This window comes from Pelophylax lessonae, assembly GCF_965119305.1.
Source record: "Pelophylax lessonae genome assembly, chromosome: 8".
In the NCBI taxonomy this organism is placed as follows: domain Eukaryota; kingdom Metazoa; phylum Chordata; class Amphibia; order Anura; family Ranidae; genus Pelophylax; species Pelophylax lessonae.
In genome coordinates, this window is record NC_138775.1 from 286,529,408 (window position 1) to 286,543,708 (window position 14,301).

The 14,301-nt window shown below is 48.3% G+C and overlaps 1 protein-coding gene across 1 annotated transcript in view; it reads right to left on the reverse strand.

The window, feature by feature from the left end:
- Window positions 1-14,301, reverse strand: part of C8A (complement C8 alpha chain) — a 71,419-nt gene that overhangs the window by 14,857 nt on the left and 42,261 nt on the right. Inside the window, exon 7 of the mRNA XM_082264804.1 lies at window positions 3,358-3,598. Coding sequence (XP_082120930.1) covers window positions 3,358-3,598 — 241 coding nt within the window. The remainder of the gene's footprint in view (window positions 1-3,357; window positions 3,599-14,301) is intronic.

Consider the following 14,301-nt stretch of genomic DNA (forward strand, 5'->3'; position numbering starts at 1 on the left):
CAGTAAGTAGGGAGGACTGTAAAAATTGTGTTGTTTTTCTTTTTGCACATGTTAAAATTAACATTTAAGGTGTGAAAACACCCAAACAATAAAATAGCAATAGTTCCAAATTTTCTGATGTCACATGATATAACCACAAAAGTGCATATTTTCAGTAAAAAATACAATAAAGGTAATACTAGTGAATTCAAACACAATAAATTACCAACCAACACGTTAGCCTTGAAATTGCCTGTGCCCCTAAAAACGGCAACAAGCTTTGGTACCCCAAATTGGCCACAGGCACCTCCTACAGGTCATCAGTTTACAGTGCCTTGAAAAAGTATTCACACCCCTTGAAATTTTCCACATTTTGTCATGTGACAACCAAAAACGTAAATGTATTTTATTGGGATTTTATGTGATAGACCGACACAAAGTGGCACATAATGGTGAAGTGGAGGGAAAATGATAAATGGTTTTCCAAATTTTTTACAAATAAACATGTGAAAAGTTTGTCATGCATTTGTATTCACCCCCCTGAGTCAATATTTTTTAGAAGCGCCTTTCCCTGCAATTACAGCTGCAAGACTTTTTGGGGATGTCTCTACCAGCTTTGCACATCAAGAGAGGGACATTTCTGCCCATTCTTCTTTGTAGAATATCTCAAGCTCTGTCAGATTGGATGGAGAGCGTCTGTGAACAGCAATTTTCAAGTCTTGCCACAGATTCTCAATTGGATTTAGGTCTGGACTTTGACTGGGCCATTCTAACACATGAATATGCTTTGATGTAAACCATTCCATTGTAGCTCTGGCTGGATGTTTGGGGTCGTTGTCCTGCTGGAAGGTGAACCTCCACCCCAGTCTCAAGCCTTTTGCAGACTCTAACAGGTTTTCTTCTAAGATTGTCCTGTATTTGGCTCCATCCATCTTCCCATTAACTCTGATCAGCTTCCCTGTCCCTGCTGAAGCAAAGTTACCCCACAACATGATGCTGCCACCACCATGTTTCACAGTGGGGATGGTGTGTTCAGGGTGATGTGCGGTTTTAGTTTTCCGCCACACATAGAGTTTTGCTTTAGGGCCAAAAAGTTAAATTTTGGTCTCATCTGACCAGAGCACCTTCTTCCACATGGCTTCTCGCAAACTGCAAATGGGACTTCTAATGTCTTTCTTTCACCAATGGCTTTCTTCTTCCCACTCTTCCATAAAGGGCAGATTTGTGGAGCGCACAACTAATAGTTGTCCTGTGGACAGATTCTCCCACCTAAGCTGTGGCTCTCTGCAGCTCCTCCAGAGTTCCCATGGGCCTCTTGCCTGCTTCTCTGATGAATGCTCTATTGCCCGGCCGGTCAGTTTAGGTGGACGGCCATGTCTTGGTAGGGTTGCAGTTGTGCCATACTCTTCCCATTTTCGGATGATGGATTGAACAGCGCTCTGTGAGATGTTCAGAGCTTGGGATATTTTTTTATAACCTAACCCTGCTTTAACCTTCTTCCCAACTTTATCCCTTACCTGTCTGGTGTGTTCCTTGGCCTTCATGATGCTGTTTGTTCACTAAGGTTCTCTAACAAACCTCTGAGGGCTTCACAGAACAGCTGTATTTATACTGAGAATAAATTACACACAGGTGGACTCTATTTACTAATCAGGGTGACTTCTAAAGACAATTGGTTCCGCTACATTTTAGGTAGGGGTATCAGAGTAAAGGGGGGTGAATACAAATGCACACCACACTTTTCATATTTATTTATAAAAAAAATTGAAAACCATCTAGGTTTTTTTTAACACTTTCACTGCCAGACGTGTTTTTGCATTTTTTTTTCCTCTCACAATTAAAAAAATAATTTTGGGTCCGAGGTTTACCTAAAACGCCCCAAGACATTACATATAATCTGAAAGCAGAGACCCTGGAGAACAAAATATAGTTCTAGATTATTATGTCACTTATGGTATCAGTGTACCAGTTTATCAAGCGCTTCAGTAAAAAGTACACTAAAGTTCATTTTAGGGCACACAAATGCAATATATTACACAATTTTTTGTTAAAATATAAAAGATGAGAGTGCCCCGAGAAAATAGATACCTAACATGTCAAGTCTTAAAATTGTGTGCACCCGAAATATCAGCACATTTCTGTACCCTATAATTTCCATAGGCAACACTTCAAATGCCCCTACAGGTCATCAGTTTAGAGTTAATGGTGAATAATGAACCTAGAATTATTGCTCTCACTTTGGATGTGCGGTGGTATGCAACATATAGTGCAATTTCGTTTTTAGCATAAGCGCACCCCTGGGGGTGGGGTAGGGCTCAATAATTTTTAAATGGGAACATTTTTATGCACTTGGGTGTAACTTTAATTTTTTTTTTTTTTTTTTTTTTTTTTACGCTTTTTTTTGCTAAACTTTTTATAGGGGACAGAAAAGTCCTTATGTGATGTTTTTTGGGGTGACAGGTTCTCTTTATTGAGACATTAAGGGTCTAGCCCTAGAATGAAGGCAGTGGGGTGCAGATTGCCCACTTTTAGCTTCTTCCTAGGCCAAACTAGCCAAAGAAAGTGGCAGCAGAAACCAGAAGTGAGGTTTTACACATTCTACTACGCATGGGAGATCAGCAAATGGACGTTCGCTGATCTTCCTCACCCCTACCAGGCGAGACCCACCATGCTGGTCCCGGGCCTTCCAATGGGAGCGCAGAGTGACAGGTTCTCTATAGGGGTCTTTTAAGAGAACTTTTATTTATTTATTTTCAGTTGGTGAAGAGGAGGGAAAGTGATGTCAAAATCTCCACTTCATCCAATCAGAGAACTATTTGCACTCATTGAGAACATTTAAAGTACTTTCTAAATGACACCCGTGCCAAGTGAGCAACCTCTTGTGTTCAATGAACGGCAGGGCAGCTGCTTGGCTCAGGACTAGAAAGCTAATGGAGATCACCATAGTAGCGGTGTAGTAGTGGTGTCTGCTATAGTGGTTTTCAGTTTCATGGGGTTTCCCACAGGTATAGCACATGCACTATATCTCCAAAAGTATTGGGACACCAAGCATTCTACACAAACATGAACTTGCATGGCATCCCAGTCTTAGTCCGTAGGGTTCAACCCTACGGACTAAGACCAGGATGCCATTAATGTTCATGTGCGTGTAAAGGCAGGCATCCCAATACTTTTGGTAATATAGTGTACATACTTACATTGGTCCAAGTTGGACCAATGGAAATATGGAAAAATTCATCTTTAAGGATGACAGCTCCGGATCATTTCAAACACAATTCAGCCATGGCAGCTCCCATACTTCTACAGTTACAGGTTCCCTTTAAGGCTCATGCATTCAACCATTTCCTAGATTAAATAAAAAATCTCCAGAAAACAAACCTTTTCTCTTCATAACTTCCTTATCAAATACCAGGACATTGTCCAGGATGCCGCCCACAGTCCCACCGGTGACAAAATGCGTGCCATAATCGTTAATGAATCTGGCGTACGGCCCGTAGTTGTAGGTGTCAGGAAGCTCCATTAGGGCCACCAGCATATCCTCGTCCAACACCAGCGAGTTTTTCCTCATCCGGAACCGAGCGGTCTCCACTTTAGTGACGATTCGTGCAAACTCCAGATTCTACAGCCCAGGAAAAGATCAGAAAAAAATAGGAATAGTTGGCTCTAAAAGTTGCCTATTTACTAAAAAAGAAGTATGGGAATTGTTTTTTTTGTTAGAATCATACTTACCTAGTTGAATGCTGCATCGGTCCCCCACCTGCTATAACACTGAGAACCGAGCGATCAAAAACACTACAGATCGCTCAGTTCTCAGAGCTCCCTGAGCAGAGAGCTGGTTACTGTGAGTCACCGCCTCCCTGCTTTTCCCTCCCCGCGTGCTCACTGGAGCGCTAGGCTGTGGAGGGGGTGGGAGCGGCAGCTCGCTGAGAGGCTGAGCCAGGGGCCCGTCTAGGCATGTGGGTGGACCCCGTCATATAGTGGTGATCTTTCTTGAGCCTGGACCGGCTCTGTGACATCAGCCAACACCAGGCTTCAATAAAAAAATGGATCGGCGCTAAGTTCTGAATGTTATCAAGTCCGTGATGGAACTGACGGTGTCCTGTGGAATTTTGGGGCACCATAAGGAGAATAGTCCACAAGTCTCTGGGCAGCCATTGGCAGATGGGGGAAAAGACTGAAGCAATTTTCCAGATATGTAATGAAAGAAAAGACAACAAGGCGCTTCTAAAGGTAGACAGTAGACAATTTATTTAACACAACACGTAGTAAAGCACTCACATAGTTACATAGTTACAAAGTTAGTGAGGTTGAAAAAAGACATCAGTCCATCCAGTTCAACCTATGATGTGTGTGTGTGTTTGCTTTTAACCGTACATTGTATACCCCTGTATGTTGTACATTGTATACCCCTGTATGTTGTACATTGTATACCCCTGTATGTTGTACATTGTATACCCCTGTAGGTTGTACATTGTATACCCCTGTATGTTGTACATTGTATACCCCTGTATGTTGTACATTGTATACTCCTGTATGTTGTACATTGTATACCCCTGTATGTTGTACATTGTATACCCCTGTATGTTGTACATTGTATACCCCTGTATGTTGTGGTCTCTAAGGTGCCCATCTAATAGTTTTTTGAAACTATCAATGCTCCCTGCTGATACGACTGCTTGTGGAAGAGAATTCCACATCCTTACTGCTCTTACAGTGAAGAACTCCTTACGCATTTTAAGGTTAAACCGCCTTTCCTCTAGTTTTAGTGAGTGGCCACGTGTCTTATTGTATTTCCTTTCTCTGAATAGTTTGTTCCTTATGCTAGGGTTGCCATTACAGTATTTGTACATTGATATCATATCCCCCCTCAATCGTCTCTTCTCCAGAGAGAATAAGTTCAGTGCTTGTAGTCTTTCCTCATAGCTGATGTCCTCCATTCCCCTAATTATTTTTGTTGCCCTTCTCTGGACTCTCTCCAGTTCCAGCACATCCTTCCTGAGGACCGGTGCCCAGAACTGGACGGAATACTCCAGATGTGGCCAGACCAGAGTCTTGTAGAGCGGGAGAATAATCTCTTTATTTCTGGAGTGAATCCCCTTTTTTATACATCCCAGTATTCTGTTGGCTTTGCTTGCAGCGGCTTGGCATTGCATGCCACTGCCAAGCCTGTTGTCTACCAGTACCCACAGGTCTTTTTCCATCCTAGACTCACCCAGAGGTGAGTTCCAAGAGTTCAAGAGCCTGAAAATATTGGGGCAATCAGTCCCTCTATGGCGTCCTGTGCAATAAAGTTCTTGTACCTGCAGCAGATCCAGTGGTCCGTTTCACTCTAGCTTCCTCCGTGAATGTGCCGGCCGGCTTCCGAGGAGCGGAGACGAAAATGAGGGCCGGACCACCGGATCTGCTGCAGGTACAAGAACTTTACTGCCCAGGACACCATAGAGGGACTGATTGCCCCACCATTTTCTGGCTCTTGAACTCTTGGAACATGTGAGTGCTTTACTATGTGCTGTGTTAAATAAATTGTCTGCAGTCTACATTTAGTAACACCGGGCTTCAGCCCGCTGTCTGCTGAAAATGGGTCACAGGAGTGCAGAATGAGCTGCACTCCTCTGCTCCCCAAAAGAAGCACGACCAAACAAGCTTTGACTGTACTTCTCCTTTAATATTCATGTACTCAAATAAAAAGAAATATTCAGCGCTGGACTCTTGTACACACCACTAATAAATGGACCAGCAGCTAAGCACTCAAGGGCAATATCTCCAAAACACCTTCTGAATACATAATAGAAAAATAGTGCAGCGCAATCCTAGTGGTAAAATTATAAAATCATGCAGAGTCCCAGTGTTAATAGGTGTCCATATAAACAGATAAAAGTCTCCAGTGTAAAGTGGTCCTAGGCAGAGGCGGCTCTAGGCTTTGTGAGGCCTAAGGCAAAACTTGGACATGAGGCCCCACTCACGCCCATAATGGGAAAAATAATTAAAGCGATAAAAATTCTTCTTTAATCAAAGATCATTATTATATCACAGCCCCCAGCATTTCCCTATAGGTCATGATTCCCTCCTTACATCAGAGTTCTCCTTTAAATCAGATTCCCCCCAGCATCTCCTCCTTACATCAGAGTCACAGAATTCCTATTTACATTAGAGTCCCCCTCTTAAATCAAATTTCACAGAGCCCCCTTTACATCAGAGTCTCCAGAGTTTACCCCTTACACTGTAAGAGGGAACCCTGATGTAAGAGGAGTTCTGGGAACCCTGATTTAGGGGGAATTTTGGGGACTCTGAAGTAAGGGGAGTTCTGGGAACCCTGATTTAAGGGGGAATGCTGGAGACTCTGATGTAAGCAGATTTCTGGGAACCCTAATTTGAGGAGGAAAGCTGGGGACTCTGGTGTAAAAGGGAACTCTGTGGTCACCACCAAAGCTCCCCCTTGCATCAGAGTTTCCAGAGTCTCCCTTACACTTCCCTTCCTCAGTGCACCACAGTCTAGGGCATGACAAGTCCCACTGCAGAAAGCTGCCATATCTGAGTCCCCACAGAGGGCACTGTACATTCCAGTATAGTGCACTGCCATTCCTCCCTGAGGAATGGAAGCCTGCTATGCTTGGGCTTGTACTGCTCTCTGTAGGGGACAGAGGAACTACTGCCTGCTATGCTAAGACTTGTAGTGCCCTCTGTGGGGACTAAGGCATGGCAGCCTGCTATTCTGGAACTAGTAGTGCCCTCTGTGAGGAACTGATGATTCCTCAGTCCTCCACATTCTAGGGCACTATAGGTCTCAGCATAGTGGGCTGCCATTCCTCAGTCCCTCACAGCTGGGGGGGAAAACAACACAGAGTTAAACATCTAAAGGACAACTCCAACCAAAACTACCAATAATGTACAGAGTCCATACGCTATATAATGTCACAGCCCCGCTACCCCTCAACTTCCACCTCGGGTGCTGTCATTGTGTAGGGCAAAGGGCTCCAGCTCCACCATGTTTGGCTTTGATGTCAGATATGCAGGACTGGCTCAGCTCCACTTTCTTTCCTGGCAACTGACTCAGGCGTCACGGGGGCCTCTCCTCCTCCCCCAGCCACCCAGGGGCCCTCTCCTTCTTCCCCAGCCACCCAGGGGCCCTCTCCTTCTTCCCCAGCCACCCAGGGGCCCCTCTCCTTTTCCTCCAACCACCCAGGGGCCCTCTCCTTGTTCTCCAGCCACCCAGGGGCCATTTCCTCCTTCCCCAGCCACCCAGAGCCCTCTCCTTCTCCCCCAGCCACCCAGGGGCCCTCTCTTTCTCCCCCAGCCACCCAGGGGCCATCTCCTTTTCCCCCAGCCACCCAGGGCCATTTCCTTTTCCCCTAGCCACCCAGGGACCCTCTCCTTCTCTTCCAGCCACCCTCTCCTCCCCCAGCCACCCAGGGCCTTCTTTTTCTCCTCCTACTCCACCAACCATTCTAAGACTCTTCCAACTTCCCTGGGGCTCCTCACCCCCTTTGCGTAGTAGACACTGCAAATCTATGACCAGCCTGCAGAGTGACAAGTCGGGGCCTGGTTACTTTTAAGTTCCCGGGTCAGGGCAGAGCTCTCCTCCCAGAGCAACAACCGATGATAGCAGAGTGAGCTGACCGGGCAGTCACATCCTACTGATGCAGGTACACGCCCACTGATTCCTCCACATTTTAGGATTACATGATCAGATGGCCAATTCCCAGGCAGAGAAGGGGCGGTGTAAGTGTCAGCGGACAACAGACACCTGGCAGCCGCAGTGAAGGGACTGCAGCACACTGCTGCAACTTTTATATCTGAGGATTTAAAGCAATGTTTTACTTAGGAGATTTCCCTGACTGCGCCCTTCTAAATGTTGTCGCTCCGCCACTGGCTGCGAGGCCCCTGTAGGTGCGAGGCCTTAGGCGACCGCCTAATTTGCCTAATTAGAGAGCCGCCTATGGTCCTAGGGCAATTCCATAAGGTGCTTGTCTCCACGAGTGCTCATGCAATCCCACCACCTGTTCACACTGCCGCTCACCTTAACAAAGAGACCCTACAGGGTCAACCAGCATTTCATCTCAAAATCAAAGCATCCTCACACTTTCTTCCTTAAGCGTAGTAAATGATTACACCTCCGATGCACTGTCAGCTCCTCAAACAATGTTACGAATATGTGTAGGAGACAAGAAAAAACGATCTAATGCTCTCTGTATGCAATCAAGCACTCTTTAATCCATATAAGAAAACAACTCACATTTTTGAAGAAAATAACAGCGCATATCTGCAGAGTTTGCAAGCAGGCGTGCATCAGGTCCACCAACCCGGAAGAGTGAGAGGCGGCTGCGGGTCACGTGACATCCCTCGTACGCGTTACGTCCGTGAAAATAAGCGGGACTTCTTCAGCAAGGGTCACGTACCATACTGCGGACCCGTCTTTTATGACAATATGATCTGCCCACCTCCTGTCTTCAATTAACTAATCAGTATGTATACCCCTGTATGTTGTACATTGTATACTCCTGTATGTTGTACATTGTATACCCCTGTATGTTGTACATTGTATACCCCTGTATGTTGTACATTGTATACCCCTGTATGTTGTGGTCTCTAAGGTGCCCATCTAATAGTTTTTTGAAACTATCAATGCTCCCTGCTGATACGACTGCTTGTGGAAGAGAATTCCACATCCTTACTGCTCTTACAGTGAAGAACTCCTTACGCATTTTAAGGTTAAACCGCCTTTCCTCTAGTTTTAGTGAGTGGCCACGTGTCTTATTGTATTTCCTTTCTCTGAATAGTTTGTTCCTTATGCTAGGGTTGCCATTACAGTATTTGTACATTGATATCATATCCCCCCTCAATCGTCTCTTCTCCAGAGAGAATAAGTTCAGTGCTTGTAGTCTTTCCTCATAGCTGATGTCCTCCATTCCCCTAATTATTTTTGTTGCCCTTCTCTGGACTCTCTCCAGTTCCAGCACATCCTTCCTGAGGACCGGTGCCCAGAACTGGACGGAATACTCCAGATGTGGCCGGACCAGAGTCTTGTAGAGCGGGAGAATAATCTCTTTATTTCTGGAGTGAATCCCCTTTTTTATACATCCCAGTATTCTGTTGGCTTTGCTTGCAGCGGCTTGGCATTGCATGCCACTGCCAAGCCTGTTGTCTACCAGTACCCACAGTATGATTAGTTAATTGAAGACAGGAGGTGGGCAGATCATATTGTCATAAAAGACGGGTCCGCAGTATGGTACGTGACCCTTGCTGAAGAAGTCCCGCTTATTTTCACGGACGTAACGCGTACGAGATATGTCACGTGACCCGCGGCCGCCTCTCACTCTTCCGGGTTGGTGGACCTGATGCACGCCTGCTTGCAAACTCTGCAGATATGCGCTGTTATTTTCTTCAAAAATGTGAGTTGTTTTCTTATATGGATTAAAGAGTGCTTGATTGCATACAGAGAGCATTAGATCGTTTTTTCTTGTCTCCTACACATATTCGTAACATTGTTTGAGGAGCTGACAGTGCATCGGAGGTGTAATCATTTACTACGCTTAAGGAAGAAAGTGTGAGGATGCTTTGATTTTGAGATGAAATGCTGGTTGACCCTGTAGGGTCTCTTTGTTAAGGTGAGCGGCAGTGTGAACAGGTGGTGGGATTGCATGAGCACTCGTGGAGACAAGCACCTTATGGAATTGCCCTAGGACCACTTTACACTGGAGACTTTTATCTGTTTATATGGACACCTATTAACACTGGGACTCTGCATGATTTTATAATTTTACCACTAGGATTGCGCTGCACTATTTTTCTATTAAATATTCATGTACTATTAGGTTACTTTGGGAAGTCTGACACCAACACAATAAGGTGAACTCCGCAGGGCCGGACTGGCGTAGCGGGATACCGGGGAATTTCCCGGTGGGCCGCTTTAAGATGCGGCCGCTTTAAGATGCGGCCGCTTTAATCATTTGACCGCGCCGCGGCCGCGCTATGATGGCCGCTGCAGCCCAGCCAGGCCCGGCCCCCGCTGCGCTCTAGTGACGGATCCTTCCTACTTCAGCCGCTATGAGCGGCATGACGTCACATGCGGGCGGCGGGAGCAGCTGTGTGAGACTGTGAGTGTGCGGCGGTGGATAATTCATCTGCCTGCATTGCAAGTAACTCTGCAAGAGGGTCACGGCGCCGATCCCTCACACAGACGCCAGCCAGCAGGCAGCAGCAGAATGATCGCAGCAGCCTGACTGAGACTGACCGTGACTGAAGGAAGGAGCGGAGGCGGAGCGGACCAGAGCCTGAGACATCCAGCTGAGCCAGGCAAGAGTAAATGGGCTCGGGCCTGGGGGACCTGGACCTCTTGCATTTGGGGGGGGGGGGGGCAGCAGCAGCAGCAGCATATTTTAGGGCCCCTACTAGTACTACAATGCTAACCAACTCCCCCTCATACAATGCTTATTTGCCATGCCATCCCCCCCCCCTGGGCCCCCCTCCACCTAATACAATGCTAGCCCCCTCCCCCAAATAAAGTGACGACCTCCCCCTAATACAATGCTGTTTCCCCTCCCTCCCCCTAAATTTGGGGGGGGGGGGTCGGCATTGTATTAGGGGGAGGTCATCATTTTATTAGGGGGAGGGGGGTTAGCATTTTATTAGGGGGAGGGGGGCCCAGGGGGGGATGGCATGGCAGATAAGCATTGTATGAGGGGGGGGCAGGTCAGCATTTTATTAGGGGGAGGGTGGGATCAGCATTGTATTAGGGCCCCTAATAATTCTGACATGTCCTGTACCATGTCCGCACAGCCTCTGACCTCTCCTTTATAATGTCCGCACAGCCCCTGACCTCTCCTTTATAATGTCCGCACAGCCCCTGACCTCTCCTTTATAATGTCCGCACAGCCCCTGAACTCTCCTGTATAATGTCCACACAGCCCCTGACCTCTCCTTTATAATGTCCGCACAGCCCCTGACCTCTCCTGTATAATGTCCGCACAGCCCCTGACCTCTCCTGTATAATGTCCGCACATCCCCTGACATCTCCTGTATAATGTCCGCACAGCCTCTGACATCTCCTGTATAATGTCCGCACAGCCTCTGACCTCTCCTGTATAATGTCCGCACAGCCTCTGACCTCTCCTGTATAATGTCCGCACAGCCTCTGACCTCTCCTGTATAATGTCCGCACAGCCTCTGACATCTCCTGTATAATGTCCGCACAGCCTCTGACCTCTCCTGTATAATGTCCGCACATCCCCTGACCTCTCCTGTATAATGTCCGCACAGCCTCTGACCTCTCCTGTATAATGTCCGCATAGCCTCTGACCTCTCCTGTATAATGTCCGCACAGCCCCTGACATCTCCTGTACCATGTCCGCACAGCCCCTGACATCTCCTGTATAATGTCCGCACAGCCCCTGACATCTCCTGTATAATGTCCGCACAGCCCCTGACCTCTCCTGTATAATGTCCGCACAGCCCCTGACATCTCCTGTATAATGTCCGCACAGCCCCTGACCTCTCCTGTATAATGTCCGCACAGCCCCTGACCTCTCCTGTATAATGTCCGCACAGCCCCTGACATCTCCTGTATAATGTCCGCACATCCTCTGACATCTCCTGTATAATGTCCGCACAGCCCCTGACCTCTCCTGTATAATGTCCGCACAGCCTCTGACCTCTCCTGTATAATGTCCGCACAGCCTCTGACATCTCCTGTACAATGTCCGCACATCCCCTGACATCTCCTGTATAATGTCCGCACAGCCCCTGACCTCTCCTGTATAATGTCCGCACAGCCTCTGACATCTCCTGTACAATGTCCGCACATCCCCTGACATCTCCTGTATAATGTCCGCACAGCCCCTGACATCTCCTGTATAATGTCCGCACAGCCTCTGACCTCTCCTGTATAATGTCCGCACAGCCCCTGACATCTCCTGTATAATGTCCGCACAGCCTCTGACCTCTCCTGTATAATGTCCGCACAGCCTCTGACCTCTCCTGTATAATGTCCGCACAGCCTCTGACATCTCCTGTACCATGTCCGCACAGCCTCTGACATCTCCTGTACCATGTCCGCACAGCCCCTGAACTCTCCTGTATAATGTCCGCACAGCCCCTGACCTCTCCTTTATAATGTCCGCACAGCCCCTGACCTCTCCTGTATAATGTCCACACAGCCCCTGACCTCTCCTTTATAATGTCCGCACAGCCCCTGACCTCTCCTGTATAATGTCCGCACAGCCCCTGACCTCTCCTGTATAATGTCCGCACAGCCTCTGACATCTCCTGTACCATGTCCGCACAGCCCCTGACATCTCCTGTACCATGTCCGCACAGCCCCTGACATCTCCTGTACCATGTCCGCACAGCCCCTGACATCTCCTGTACCATGTCCGCACAGCCTCTGACCTCTCCTGTATAATGTCCGCACAGCCCCTGACCTCTCCTGTATAATGTCCGTACAGCCTCTGACCTCTCCTGAATAATGTCCGCACAGCCTCTGACCTCTCCTGTATAATGTCCGCACAGCCTCTGACATCTCCTGTACCATGTCCGCACAGCCTCTGACCTCTCCTGTATAATGTCCGCACAGCCTCTGACCTCTCCTGTATAATGTCCGCAGCCTCTGACCTCTCCTGTATAATGTCCGCACAGCCCCTGACCTCTCCTGTATAATGTCCGCACAGCCCCTGACCTCTCCTGTATAATGTCCGCACAGCCCCTGACATCTCCTGTATAATGTCCGCACAGCCCCTGACCTCTCCTGTATAATGTCCGCACAGCCTCTGACCTCTCCTGTATAATGTCCGCACAGCCTCTGACCTCTCCTGTATAATGTCCGCACAGCCTCTGACATCTCCTGTACAATGTCCGCACATCCCCTGACATCTCCTGTATAATGTCCGCACAGCCCCTGACCTCTCCTGTATAATGTCCGCACAGCCCCTGACCTCTCCTGTATAATGTCCGCACAGCCTCTGACATCTCCTGTACCATGTCCGCACAGCCCCTGACATCTCCTGTACCATGTCCGCACAGCCCCTGACATCTCCTGTACCATGTCCGCACAGCCCCTGACATCTCCTGTACCATGTCCGCACAGCCTCTGACCTCTCCTGTATAATGTCCGCACAGCCCCTGACCTCTCCTGTATAATGTCCGCACAGCCTCTGACCTCTCCTGAATAATGTCCGCACAGCCCCTGACCTCTCCTGTATAATGTCCGCACAGCCTCTGACCTCTCCTGTATAATGTCCGCACATCCCCTGACCTCTCCTGTATAATGTCCGCACAGCCCCTGACATCTCCTGTATAATGTCCGCACAGCCTCTGACCTCTCCTGTATAATGTCCGCACAGCCTCTGACCTCTCCTGTATAATGTCCGCACAGCCTCTGACCTCTCCTGTATAATGTCCGCACAGCCTCTGACATCTCCTGTATAATGTCCGCACAGCCTCTGACCTCTCCTGTATAATGTCCGCACAGCCTCTGACATCTCCTGTACCATGTCCGCACATCCCCTGACATCTCCTGTATAATGTCCGCACAGCCCCTGACCTCTCCTGTATAATGTCCGCACAGCCCCTGACATCTCCTGTATAATGTCCGCACAGCCCCTGACATCTCCTGTATAATGTCCGCACAGCCCCTGACATCTCCTGTACCATGTCCGCACAGCCTCTGACATCTCCTGTATAATGTCCGCACAGCCTCTGACATCTCCTGTACCATGTCCGCACAGCCTCTGACATCTCCTGTACCATGTCCGCACAGCCTCTGACATCTCCTGTACCATGTCCGCACAGCCCCTGACATCTCCTGTACCATGTCCGCACAGCCCCTGACCTCTCCTGTATAATGTCCGCACATCCCCTGACCTCTCCTGTATAATGTCCGCACAGCCCCTGACATCTCCTGTATAATGTCCGCACAGCCTCTGACCTCTCCTGTATAATGTCCGCACAGCCTCTGACCTCTCCTGTATAATGTCCGCACAGCCTCTGACCTCTCCTGTATAATGTCCGCACAGCCCCTGACCTCTCCTGTATAATGTCCGCACAGCCCCTGACATCTCCTGTATAATATCCGCACAGCCCCTGACATCTCCTGTACCATGTCCGCACAGCCCCTGACATCTCCTGTATAATGTCCGCACAGCCTCTGACCTCTCCTGTATAATGTCCGCAGCCTCTGACCTCTCCTGTATAATGTCCGCACAGCCCCTGACATCTCCTGTATAATGTCCGCACAGCCCCTGACATCTCCTGTATAATGTCCGCACATCCCCTGACATCTCCTGTATAATGTCCGCACAGCCCCTGACCTCTCCTGTATAATGTCCGCAC